The sequence below is a fragment of the Leucopleurus acutus genome (assembly GCF_964270905.1).
Source record: "Leucopleurus acutus genome assembly, chromosome: 12".
NCBI lineage: Eukaryota > Metazoa > Chordata > Mammalia > Artiodactyla > Delphinidae > Leucopleurus > Leucopleurus acutus.
In genome coordinates this window covers 14,989,060-15,002,277 of record NC_139154.1, presented here as the reverse complement: position 1 = coordinate 15,002,277, position 13,218 = coordinate 14,989,060, and the positions used below count along the sequence as shown (strand labels likewise).

General features: G+C 45.4%; 1 protein-coding gene across 1 annotated transcript in view; it reads right to left on the bottom strand.

The window, feature by feature from the left end:
* Positions 1-1,724: 1,724 nt before the first annotated feature.
* The window catches only part of LOC309970198 (uncharacterized protein), a gene marked incomplete at both ends in the record, with an annotated part of 36,052 nt that continues 24,558 nt past the window's right edge, over positions 1,725-13,218 (bottom strand). Inside the window, 4 exons of the mRNA XM_082852460.1 lie at positions 1,725-1,913; positions 5,211-5,328; positions 8,453-8,625; positions 12,072-12,257. Of these exons, the coding sequence (XP_082708586.1) occupies positions 1,725-1,913; positions 5,211-5,328; positions 8,453-8,625; positions 12,072-12,257 (666 nt within the window). The remainder of the gene's footprint in view (positions 1,914-5,210; positions 5,329-8,452; positions 8,626-12,071; positions 12,258-13,218) is intronic.

Below are 13,218 nucleotides of genomic sequence, written 5' to 3'. Positions count from 1 at the left end.
GTCTTAAAAACTTACATAACTGTGCTTTGACCTCTAATGGGCAGAACAGTTCTTAGAACTTTCCTTGAGGCTGTTCCCAGGTAACAATCCTCAATTTGGCTCAAATAAAATCTTCCATTTCTTTCTTAGATTGACTGATTAATTTTTCAATGACAGCCATGTGCTTGTCAGATATGACCTTTATTATGTTGAGGTATGTTCCCTCTATGCACACTTCATTGAGAGTTTTTATCATAAATGGATGTTGAGTTTTGTCAGAAGCTTTTTCTGCATCTGTTGAGATGATCATATGATTTTTATTCTAATTGTTAACGTGGTATATAACATTGATTTGCAGATAACTAATCAAACTAATTTTTTTTCTTAAAACGGGTTAGGTTGACAAATTTTATTTATTTATTTTTAAAATATTTATTTATTTATTTGGCTGCGCCAGGTCTTAGTTGTGGCACGTGGGATCTTGGTTCCTGCGTGCGGGATATTTGTTGCGGTATGCAAGATCTCTTAGTTGTGGCATGCGAGATTTAGTTCCCTGACTAGGGATCGAACCCGGGCCCCCTGTATTGGGAGCACAGAGTCTTAACCACTGGACCACCAGGGAAGTCCCTCAAATTAATCATTAAGTGACAAAGCAGATCAGTCATTCCAGGGACCCCGGAGGGGAGTGAGGACACTTTTGAGGTGATGCATATATTCATTATCCCAATTGTAGTGATGATTTAATGGGTGTATACAAGGCAAAACATCACATTGTGTTCTGTTTTGTTTTTTTTTTAAAGTGGAAAGAAATCCCTATCTTTATTTACTGTAAATCTGAACCACAATCCCACTAGCTTGTGGGAAATTGTCTCATCTAGTGTCAGCCCTCCTCCCTATGGGCTGTACCAGAATATAAGAGGGTGGCACGATGTCCCCCAAACAAGCAAGGCCCCAGCCCCCAGGGCATCCCTGCTCCGAGACCATGTACCCAGTCCCTGTCTACATCCCCCTCCTCCAGACCCAGTTCTCCACTTTTGGCCCATGCAGTTCAACCCCTGAGGTGAAGGTCACTGGTCTCCTCATTTCTTTACCAAATAGGTTTTGTGAAAGATCCTGAGAACTGAAAAATTTCCACTGACTCTCCAAGACCTTAATGCCCAACTGTTCCTCTCCATCCCAGATGCTAAACCCAGATTCACCAAATCACAACTCAGGGCCTTCAGACTTGCAGCTCCTGCACTGTATCCCCAAGTAGCACATCTTCAGTTTCCTCACACCTTGAAAATTTGAACAGTGCCAAGTTATTCAAGCAAGGTGAACTCTGACTGACTACCAATCTAATCCATAAATCTTTCAGTTCCTGGATCCCTGTAGAACGTGCTGGGACTGTTTTCACATTGCAACGTCTTAATATAGGCTTAAGCTAATAGGGCTTGGGTGTTTTTTACCCCATCCTTGCCCAGTCGATGTGTGATGTTCCTTCTAAACCCAGAAAGCTAAGTATCCTTCCCAGGAAGATAGCAGTCTCACTAGGGGCCCAGAGCTGTCCCCTTGACTGGGAATACTGTCGGGATAGCTCTGTTCAAGGCCCAGCCCTGGCTGCCCTGCACCCACCCAACCCACTGTGTCCCCCTGTGTCCCCACAGGCTGATTCGGCCTAAAAGGCACATTCCATGGGCTCCCAGAGTCTCAGGGCCAGTGCACACATCAACAGAGAGTCTGACTTGGAGAATATTGCTCAGCTTTTATAATGCTTCTTGAACCAGGGCCATGAGTGTCGGGGGCCCTTTAGTGCTTGTTTTTCGCAGGCCCAGCTCATCACAGTCGAGGTCTGAGGTTTCTTGAAGTCTGTGCCTTCGCAATTTTCTTCTCCACTGCATGCAGAAGGCAGCAACTTCCAGTTCCTCCGGATCTGGGGAAGGCTGTCTCAAACCCTGGAGGAGAGAGAGATGATTAAGTACTAGGAGGCGCTGTGCACTCTCTCCCAGTGTCAGCTCATTGGAGCTCCTAGGGGATTCTTCTGAGTGATGCTGGGACTGGTTTTCTGATATTTTAGCCCTAAATTGAATAGAGAGCAAGGAATCGTGTTTGGAGAGGTCCTCTGAATTGCAGCCCACTCATTCTTAAAGGACAAGCACAACAGAACAAAGGATCTTGTCTATCACGATAGAATGTTCTGGGACTGTAGTTAATTAAAAAAAAAAAATCTCTCTCTAACCCAAATTCTGCCTCCTGGATCTTGCTTTATTCATTTTGCTTTATGCAAACTATCCATGGGTCTTTAGCCAGCGGCCTAAGCAGAGCCAGGACACAGGTGTACACAGCAAGCACTCAGCCTGGCCCTCAGGTTCTCCTGCACTCAGGTGGCCTGGGCATTGGGACCTGGGGACTGGCCCTGCCCTGGGTGGTGCTGCAGGATCTGCGGGAGGCTGTGGCTGTGGCCACGCTGGCGTGCTGGCGGGAGAGATGCTCACTGATCCATAGGGCCAGTCCTGAGCTTTTCTCTCAGCCTTCTTTATATTCAAGAACTTCTGGGACTTGTAGTTCAAGTATGCACATTTTCCAAATGCTTTTCACTGGGTGTGTCTATTTTATGTACTCTTTGAATTTAATCGGTACAAAGTTTCTTTAAACTTGAAATGAAAATTCCCGTTCTATTTATTTAGTGCCTCCATGCACTTGCCCACTATTCTAGGTCTCTGGCTTCATGAAGTATACGTTCTAATAACAGAGCCAGACAGACACATAAAAGTGAGGAAAGAAGCAGACAACTACAAAATGTGATAAGTGCTGCGAAGGAACCATGCAAGGTACTAAAGCAGGGGACACTTGGTGCGATTTCATTTAGATATAGTGGGGGGTATTTCGTCCCTTTTGAGGAGGTGGAATATAAGTTTGGGCCTAAAATATAAGAAGGAGACAGACATGAGACAATTTGGTAGAAGTGGAGGGGCAGAAATGCATCTCACACAGCACATGTGAAGGCCCTGGCAGGATATTCTTTTGGGAACCCAAATATTTCCCATTTCCTGCCTTCACTTAGGACATAGAAAGCTGGAAAGGGAGTTGCTCCCACCCTAACAACAAGAAAAAGCCAGATAATCCACAAAATCATAACTTTTCTTGAACTTATTAGAGAGCTGAGGTTGAAGGGCAACTCACTGGACTGAAATCTAAGAAAAGACAGCCACTTTTCAGGGAGAGGCAGGGGCCCAGCACTGGCTTCCTTAGGATAGAGCATGGGAGGAAGATGAGCCTATCATATACCTGATCAGAAGATTTTAGCTAAAATTCTTAACAAATTGCTGTGGCCAATTGTAGATGAGTGTGAGTGTATAGGACCCATGAGAACCACAACTAAGAAAAATCCACACCTGTTCACAGGCTTTCTCCAGGACCTCTCCTGGTGCTCATGACAAAGATTTGGGACAGGGCAGGAGGTTGGGACTGTCTCCCTTGTGGAGCAGGCTTTGGGAAGAGGAGCAGCCATCACTGCAACAAAGGCACAGATCTCCGCCCACATCTGTCTCTTCATGGCACAAAAGCTCAAGTCACTGAAGGAAGGACAGCAAATCCTGTCATCCCCAGGGCACAGGTCAAGACCACTGCAAGCGGAGAAAGAAAACAGAATACAGCCCTCTACCTCGGGGGAAGAAGCAGAAAACCATCCTGAATTCATAACTGTTAAAAGTCTCCTATTGGGCTTCCCTGGTGGCGCAGTGGTTGAGAGTCCGCCTGCCGATGCAGGGGACACGAGTTCGTGCCCCGGTCCGGGAAGATCCCACATGCCGCGGAGCGGCTGGGCCCGTGAGCCATGGACGCTGAGCCTGTGCGTCCAGAGCCTGTGCTCCGCAACGGGAGAGGCCACAACGAAAGTCTCCTATTGCTGAGGGAGGAACAGGGCCTGCCTACAATTGAGGCTGAGTGAGAACAACAATGAACACTACCACCTCCTCTCCAGACCAGCAATCATCGAGTCACAAGTAACAAGTAGGCTATGGAGAGGCAAGAACATTGAGAGAGAACACCCCTGAGGTGCACACTCACAAGGAAAGCCTCAAGCTGACAGTGGAACAGGAACATTGATGAAAACCCTCTGGTAACCCAGACCCCACACTGAACACAAAGTAATGCTAGAACATTTGAATCCAGTGGTTACCCAAGGATGACTGTAACAATGCCACCCAAACTCAGCTCAACTCCTGACTCTATTGACTCACACCCCCACCTCCCACCACGCACACACACCAAAGGCCTAGAAGAAGAGATGGGCCCATTTTCAGGCATACATAGTATTCATTTAGTCTCTGCCATTCTATACATAATGTCAAGTTTTCAATGGAAAATTAAAAGACACACAAAGAAGAAGAAGGATCTGCTGTCAAGAGACAAAGCAATCAAAAAACCCAAACTCATGGGACTTCCCTGGTGGTGCAGTGGTTAAGAATCCGCCTGCCAATGCAGGGGACACGGGTTCCAGCCCTGGTCTGGGAAGATCCCACATGCCGCAGAGCAGCTAAGCCCATGCGCTACAACTACTGAGCCTACGCTCTAGAACCCGCGAGCCACAACTACTGAGCCCACGTGCCACAGCTACTGAAGCCCGTGCACCTAGAGCCTGTGCTCCGCAACAAGAGAAGCCACTGCAGTGAGAAGCCCGCATACTGCAACAAAGAGTAGCCCCCACTCACCACAACTAGAGAAAGCCCGCACGCAGCAACAAAGACACAATGCAGCCAAAAATAAAATAATTAAAAAAAAAAAAAAGAAACCCAAACTCAGATATGAGCCACATGTTGAAACCATCAGATAGGAAGTTAAAAATAACTATGATTTATATATTAGTGACTTTAGTGGAAAAAGTAGACAAAATGCATGAACAGATGGTGAGTTTTAGCAGAGAGACAAAAACTATGAGAAATAAACAGAGATGCTAAAAATAAGGAAAAATGTGGTAACAGATTGAAGAATGCTTTGACAGGCTCATCAGCAGATTGGACACAGCTGAAGAAAGAATCAGTGGAAATGAAGGTAGGTTGATAGAAATTAACCAAACTAAAGTGCACAAGAAATCAGATGACAGGTTTGGGTAAGAAATGCAGTTGAATTTAATAGCTAAGAAGCAGGTAGAGTTGCCTCATGAATGTCTGCAATGTTGCTCTCAGCCTGTGACCTGAGTCATGGTCCTGTGCATGTCTGTGCCAGTGTCCACCCTTGGGATTAGCACTTACCCGGAGACTGGCGGCTTCTGCAGCCCTCACAGTCTTAGAGGCAGCACGGAGGAGCCGCTGTGCATTTTCCACCAGGAGCTCTTCAGAGGACTTGCTTCTTGCCAAGGAGGCCTTTACTCTTGGGAGTTGACAGGAGGAAAGCAGTTAACATTATACCAGGTAAGAGGCATAATCTCAAATAAACAAATACCAGATGGTTTTACAATGTGAGCCTCTTCCAGAAAGCTGGGATGCCTTTGTAGGGACTATTCAGAGAAAGAAAGTTCTTAAGGTATAATTTAACATTTCAACATAAAATTTATATTTTGATACTAAGAAGGTATGACTCATATAGAATCTATAAATTAACAAGAAGTATGTTTTTAAAAAATTTTTATTGAAGTATAGTTGATGCGCAATATTATATGTTACATGTGTACGATATACTGATTTACAGTTTTTAAAGTTTATACTCCATTTATAGTTATTATAAAATATTGGTTATATTCCCCATGTTGCACAATATATCCTTGCAGCTCATTTTATACATGATAGTTTGTACCTCTTAATCCCCTACCTTTATATTGCCTCTCCCCACTACCCTCTCCCCACTGGTAACCATTATTTTGTTCTGTATATCCGTGAGTCTGCTAAGAAGTATTTTTAATGAAAATAACTGAAGAGACCTAGCAGAATAAATGCCAACATCCATACCTAATGAAAGGGAACAAGAAATTTTGTCTAGAATTGCATTCAGGACTTAAAGTAAAAGTTCTAATCAAAGATCAGACTGCTATTTCTTAATTGAATCACACACCTCAATGATACTTGCTTTAAACTGAGTGTAACTGAATTTAGTGAGACAAGTTGTTTTTCACCAATGAAAATGAAGATGCTATACATAAAATAGATAAACAACAAAGGACCTACTGTATAACACAGGGAACTGTGTTTGATGTCTTGTGATAACCTATAGTGGAAAAGAATATGAAAAAGAATAGATAGATAGGACTTCCCTGGTGGCACAGTGGTTAAGAATCCGCCTGCCAATGCAGGGGACATACATTCAATCCCTGGTCTGGGAAGATCCCATATGCTGCAGAGCAGCTAAGCCTGTGCACCACAACTACTGAGCCTGTGCTCTAAGCCTGCGTGCCACAACTACTGAAGCCTGCACGCCTAGAGCCCATGCTCTGCAACAAGAGAAGCCACTGCAATGAGAAGCCCGCGCACCGCAACGAAGAGTAGCCCCCGCTCGTCGCAACTAGAGAAAGCCCGTGCGCAGCAACGAAGACCCAAAGCAGCCAAAAATAAATAAGTTGATTTAAAATAAAAAAGAATAGATTGATTGATTTAGATAAAACTGAATCACTTTGCTGTACACCTGAAACTAACACAACATTGTAAATCAACTATACTTCAATAAAAATTAAAAAGAAAATGAAGATGCTGTGAAACTTAAGTGACTAACTTTGGTAAAATCTCAGGACTTCCAGATCCTTTAGAGAACTGGGAACTTGATAAATGTACCTGTATTAATCATGCCTTTTTATTTTCTGTTTCTGATGCACTATCTTAGGGCCATCTGATGTTGGAAAGACTGCCCCTCCCAGGGTTAGCCAATTCTTAGAGTAAACCACTTGCCTGCAAGTGCACTTATACATGCAAACCAACCAATCTGAAGTTCACACCCCCAACCTTTATAGCGCTCTTATACTCTGGGCCACTACTCCCCTGCCCTAATCACCCCAGAGCCAGGTGCCAGACAGCTAGAGATAATCTCTATACTCCAGAGCCCAAATTCAAATTAACCAATCCTAAACCTGTTTAGCCTACTTCCCCTGACTTGTCCATTCCTTCCCACGAAAACACAGTAAAGGATTTGTCCATGCTTTCCCCTCACTCCTTCTGCTTTTTGACTGACCCTGGTGCTTCCCTATGTGGTCCTACCGACATGGTTCCTGTTTCTAAGGGTCCGTGAGGGATTGTCTTCCTTGTTTTCTTCCTTCTTCCTTGTCACATCCATGTTTGCATGTCCTACTATACCTGATTTAAACAAATCTGGAGTACCCTTACAACAATACCCATATTTGAAATGCTAAAATTAATTACAGTTCCTGTATCTTAAGTAGAAAAAATCTGGTGGCTAATCGTGAGATGATTTTGTGCCTGAAATATTATTTCCTAGAGAACAGTAACCAGGCTTTATGTTTAGTTTAAAAACATTTTATATACCCTGGTCTTGGCGATGTTATTTTTATGCCTCACAATAATTGATAATAGTCTTAACTACCAACCTCTCCCATAATATATTACTAATAAACGTTTGTTACTGATGAATATGCCACTGCAGGTATTAAGGGACTTGGGTGGAAATGAAACTACCCTATACTTCTATTCCGGTGTTCTATATTATCAACGTGAAAACTGTTATATGGAGACAATGACCAAAAACTGTTCAACTCCAGCACAAGGCTTATGTTAAGATTAATTCATGGGGCACATTAAATGAATTAATCTTAACATAAGCCTTGTGCTGGCATAGTTTTTCTTAGGCAAATGACGTTTAAAATGCTTTCACTTTGCAATTAATGTATTTTTAGAGATAACCAGCTTGTTTGTTAGATATGGTTCGTATAAAAACAAATAGAGAGCTAATGGTGAAAATGTAAACACGATTGTAAAGTAGAGATCAGTCATCTGTGCTTGTATATTAACCCTGAAGTGTTGTGAGCCCAGCAGCACCACTGGAGTCACTGTTATGAAGGGAGGAGGGACCGATGTTGAAGGAGAACCTCCGTTCTGATGTATTTGATTCTTAATCCTTATGGGGACGTAAGGACTCCGTGCTTCCACTGTGGGGGGCACAGGGTCGATCCCTGGTCGGGGAACTAAGATACCACCTGCCATGCAACGCTGCCCAAAAAATAGAAAAAAATTTTTAAAAAATCCTTATGGTTACTTTATCCTCACACCTACTCAGGAACTAGTTTTCCATGTTAAATATTTTTTCTTTCTTAAGTATATTATCAGATATGTTTGTGAAACAGTGAGAAATGACAGTAGCCTAAATGTGTTTTTTGTGCTCTGTAATTATACTCTATATTTTTAACATTTGATATTCCTCAAATAAATGTAGATTCTTGGAGGATAAAAAACATTAAAAGGAGTATACAAAAGAAGGAATTATATTCCCCCTTCCAAGCCCTCCCTTTGGGTCTCGAGAAAGAAGACAGCAACTTCCCTTCAAAGCCATCTCCTACCTGGAGATGATGCGGAGCTGGCTGCTCATTGTCTGAATCTGCTCTACCATGTACAGAAGCTCCTGGGAACATCTTTGGTCTACACAGTTCTTAGCAATGATGCGGATAAGTCTGGCGAAGTTTTGTCCGGAAGTCGCAATTTTCCTGGCAGAGGTAATGAGCTGTTCTTTGGTCTATACCAAAAGAAATGAAAGAGTTGGCAGTAGGTGAACCACGCCTCCGCAAGTTTTCCCTAAGAAATCGGCAGCAAATGGTAAACATCCCAAACTTGCTCGGTACAACTTATTCCAGCCCTGGAATGAACATATTGTGGCTTGGTCTAAAACTGTGATGTCCCGAACCTCCTCCAGAGGCTTCAAGACCAGGCACTCTAGGTTAGCAAGAAGCTTATTCTCTTTAAAACCACAGAATGAGGTGGTCCAGGCCCATCTGTCCGTGGGGACTGCTGAAGGGAAGGTGGCCCAGCGTCCTGGTCTTGGGCTAGATTTTCTGCACAGGAGCTGTGGCCTGCAGTGGCTCAGAGAGAGTTTTCAGCAGCCCCGGGGCAGAGATAAGGCCCCTAAGAAGGGCCAGGTGTGAGGAACGTGCAGGTTGAAGGAGGTCTTGGCTTGACCAAAGGGTCAAAGGCCTATAGCCACATGTAGAGCTTCCCAGTTGGGAACTGATAATTAATGGGTTGGTGACAGAAGCCTTTTCCTAACCAGGTCTGAAAAGGCTTCAGAGAACAAGGAAAGGAGACCGGCCTGGCTTTTGTTGTGGACAGAGGATGGGGCCAGGGTGGGAGTTTCCACTCAACAGTCAGGGCTTATGTGGTTTGAGCTTCCCACTAGCACCAAAGGAGACCGTGCCTGGACCTTTTGGCTTGCCCAGATGTGGAGCACAAGGGGAAGAAGGAGGAGTGGGTGGGGCTTGAAAGCTGTCAGCAAACATTAAAAATGGAGTCAGACTCTTTATTGTACCTGCCCTGTTCAGGGGCCTCTAAATTCCATGAGGATGGACATTAACTTAAGGGACAGAACTTAATTTTGTCTGCCCCATTCTTTTCATAATGGCCAGCCCTGGTGGGGAGCCACTTCTGGGTCCCTCTCCTGCATGTATCATGCTGTCTCAGCTTCTCCTGTAAGGAAGAAAACAATCCTAAAAAACCTATGTTAGAGGCTTAGTTTATTAGAGGTATTTGCAATTCCAGATAAGAAAGGAGTGGGTACAGATGTGTCCAATGCCTAATTCAAGCAATTCCAAGCTCCACAGCAGACCAGTCCGAGAAAACTCCCTTTCAAATGGGACAGCCTTTTTGAAACACAGAACTCAAGCAGCCAGTCCTAAATTAGCCAAATCTGTGCCAGGTCATTTGACACTCTGTTGCTCCTCCTTTTTAAAAAACTGACGTTGCGGGCTTCCCTGGTGGCGCAGTGGTTGAGAGTCCGCCTGCCGATGTAGGGGACACGGGTTCGTGCCCCGGTCCGGGAAGATCCCACGTGCCGCGGGGTGGCTGGGCCCGTGAGCCATGGCCACTGAGTCTGCGTGTCCGGAGCCTGTGCTCCGCAACGGGAGAGGCCACAACAGGGAGAGCCCCATGTACCGCAAAAAAAAAAAACCAAAAAAACAAAAAACTGACGTTGCAACCCCAAACCAAGCCCCATCCCAAACATCCAAGGCAGCACACTTCTTTATGATGTCCCAGGAGAAGACATGAGTCCTCACGCCCTCGAGAATTTGTTTTTGCTTTATGATATGCCACCCCAGTTAGCAAATGAGTCCTAAAATATGTACTTTACTTCTCTTTGGATAAGGCTTGGGTTTAGGCAAGCTCTGCATCTGTCAGCTCTCTCCCTGTACCAAATGTAGGTTTGATGACCTGATTTCAGAATTACTGGTCTTTAGGATAAGAATGAAAAGGAATACTGAAGAAATAGGAGAGAGGAGGGTGAGAGAACCCCTCTTTTTTCCTGTGGGTATTTTATTTTGTACACATTACTGCGACAGTTTCCCTGACCTAGATAATGACGTGAGGAATGGCTATCGTTCTCTGCTGGCACACAGACAGTGCCGATGAAGGTCGTGATGCTGGAAAGTCTTTAGTAAGAACATCTCCATGTGTGAAGGGGGAGGGCTCAACTGAGGAGGTCAAGCTGGAATATTCCAGAACTCATAACCTAGGTCTCAAAGGTGCCAGAGAAAACTCAAACCACATGAGAATAATCTTTTGTAGACCTCTGCCAGGAAAGGAGATGCTTACCTTTTCTGCCTCTCCAAGGGAAACCTTCATCCAATCTCCCCATCTTCCTCCCTGCTTCCTCCAATTCTGCCCCCAGCCTCAGGGCTGAAGAGTTGCTAATACGGTTGACTCAAGATTACTGCTCTGCCCCCATGCCTGTGCTGCCTGTTACCCCCCCAACCAGCCATTTTAAACTCTTTTCTCTGTTTTACTCAAGAGTACCAGGGACTTTGGTTGTTAAAATCTGATTGGTATTAAGGTCGAGATTTGGAGGTTTCGGGGGGAAATTCTGCATAGTCACTCCATTTTACCAGGCACTAGCCTCACTGTTAAAAATCACCATTTGCTTTTCCTTTTGTCATTTCCCTTTAGCGCACATTTCCCCAGGGAACTGCGCGCGGGCTGGAGGATTTGCATATTCCTGGGCCCTCAGCCACACGGCCCCATCAGCACCCAAGTCCTATATAAATTAGAATATCTGAGATGTTTGGAAGGAAAACAGAAGTCAGCAAGAAGTGGTAACTGCTCCCACTTTTGACCTAATGACCTTGGGGTAACTGTTCCAGTGAGAAACTAACTGAAGTGGACATGGGTTGGGAGAAAGAAGAGGCCAATGAAAGGCCTGAGTCTTGGGTGTGGTAGGGCTGCTGGGCAGGGCTTTGCAGTCACCTCGTCTGGAGGTGCCCTGACATCCAACCTTCTCTCTGGGCCCTGCTCCTCTACCGCGTGTGGCCCAGCCACGGGTGTGGGGGCCATGAGTACCCAGCAGGCCTGCGCTAGAAGACATTTTCTAAGTGGCTCTCGGTGCCTTTTGATCTCTTCCTCTGGTCCCCACACTCAGTAAATGGACTTCTTTTATTTTCTTCAGTGTTGATGTGTGTGTGGATGGTAAATGATGCTTAACTGCATTGAATCAAGGAGATGGCTAAAGAGAATCAGAACAGGTGACCTGTGGTTGAAGTTGCCCCCCACCCCAAAGCCAGTGGAAAGCAGCCCCATCCTGTCCAGGCTGTGCTGGCCCTGAATGGCCATCCTTCAGGAGCTCGCAGCCCCGTTACCTCTATTTTGGGGAACTTTTAAAGACGTAAACGGCTCCCTTCAGTTCATCCTCTGGGATAGGAATGGGTGTTGATTATACTAAACTGCAGCTTCCGGTAAATTATCTTCCCCGATGGATTAAGACAAAGCCTTAGTAACGAGCCCACAGCAGGAGGGAAGAGAAAAATGAAGTGAGCTCTAGGATACGCCCAGATGGAGAGAGAAGACAGCACCGAAAAATGCTATGTGCCCGATGGCCCCTGCTCGTGGCCCCTCTGTCCTGGCTCCTGCGGGGCAGCAGCTGGGAGACCCGTTTCCCCCCGTGGTGCCCAATCCTCCCACCACCCACTGAAGGTCAAGTACCAGGATGCATCCTCTCCTCCTCAGACTCTGCGCCATCAGGAACACCTCCTTGGCCATCTCCTGGGTAACCTGGGTGATTCTGTTCCCACTGTTCACGCTGCCATCCTCTGGGAGAGGCAGGTCCACCTCAGTGTGTGGCCAGGCTGGACAGCCGGGGGAGCTGCCAGGGGTGCTGCTATGCTGGTGCTGTAAGAAGAAGACAGGGTGGAACTGATGAAATTCAAGATGCTCAGATCTTTTAACTGCAGTGGCGATGTTAATGGCTTCTTCAGCATTTTTAAAAGAAGAGTGGGAATCAAGAGGGTTTCCTGATCCCCACATGACAACAGCTCTTGACAATCTCCTCCAAATACCTAGGAAAAAAGTGAGAAGAGGAAACAATGAATCCCTATTGCTCTGTGCTCCTTTCACCCAGAATTTGCATAAACTGCAACCGGGCAGACTCAGATCCCCAGTATAGTTAAAATATCACATTTTCTTTCCTTTGGTGAATTTTCAGGGCTTACCTGGGAGAATCTCTAGCCCCTTGAAGAAATTCAGGAATCCTTGAATGTCCCTACTTTGGGACAGTTTCATATCAATTATTCCATGTGAAAGGACTTTACAGTTCTGGTATGAATAATTATTTTTCCCCCATTAACTTGCTTATTATTTTCTAGTGAGAAAAACAGCAGCTTCTGCCAACCAGAAGTGGGCGAGGCCATGTTATTCTTCTTTGGACCCTAAATGAGGCCTCCGCTAAGCCTTTTCCAGACTCTGGAATCGAGACCAGGTGTACTGCCCTTGAAGGTAAACCCAATAACAAAGTGTCAAGAGTGGCCTTGATCACCTCTTGGCCTCACGCACCAGATCCTGAGCTCCTGGGGGTAGGGCCTGTGCCCTGGGTGCAGGTGGGAAGGAGAACATGGGTGGGAGGAACCTCTGGGCCTTCCTACACCCTGACTTCTCCCCCAAGTCCCCAACGTAGCATACTGATGTCTCAGAAGGGTCATAACGTAGCTGTTGGAAGTATGAGTGTGATAGCAAATTCTATCTAAATTGGGAGATATAAGTTCATGATCCTGTTTGGTCTGAGGCTATATATGTAGCAAATATTTCACCAGGAGAGGAATGGAAATCAAAGGATAACTGCTCCAGGCATGTGTCC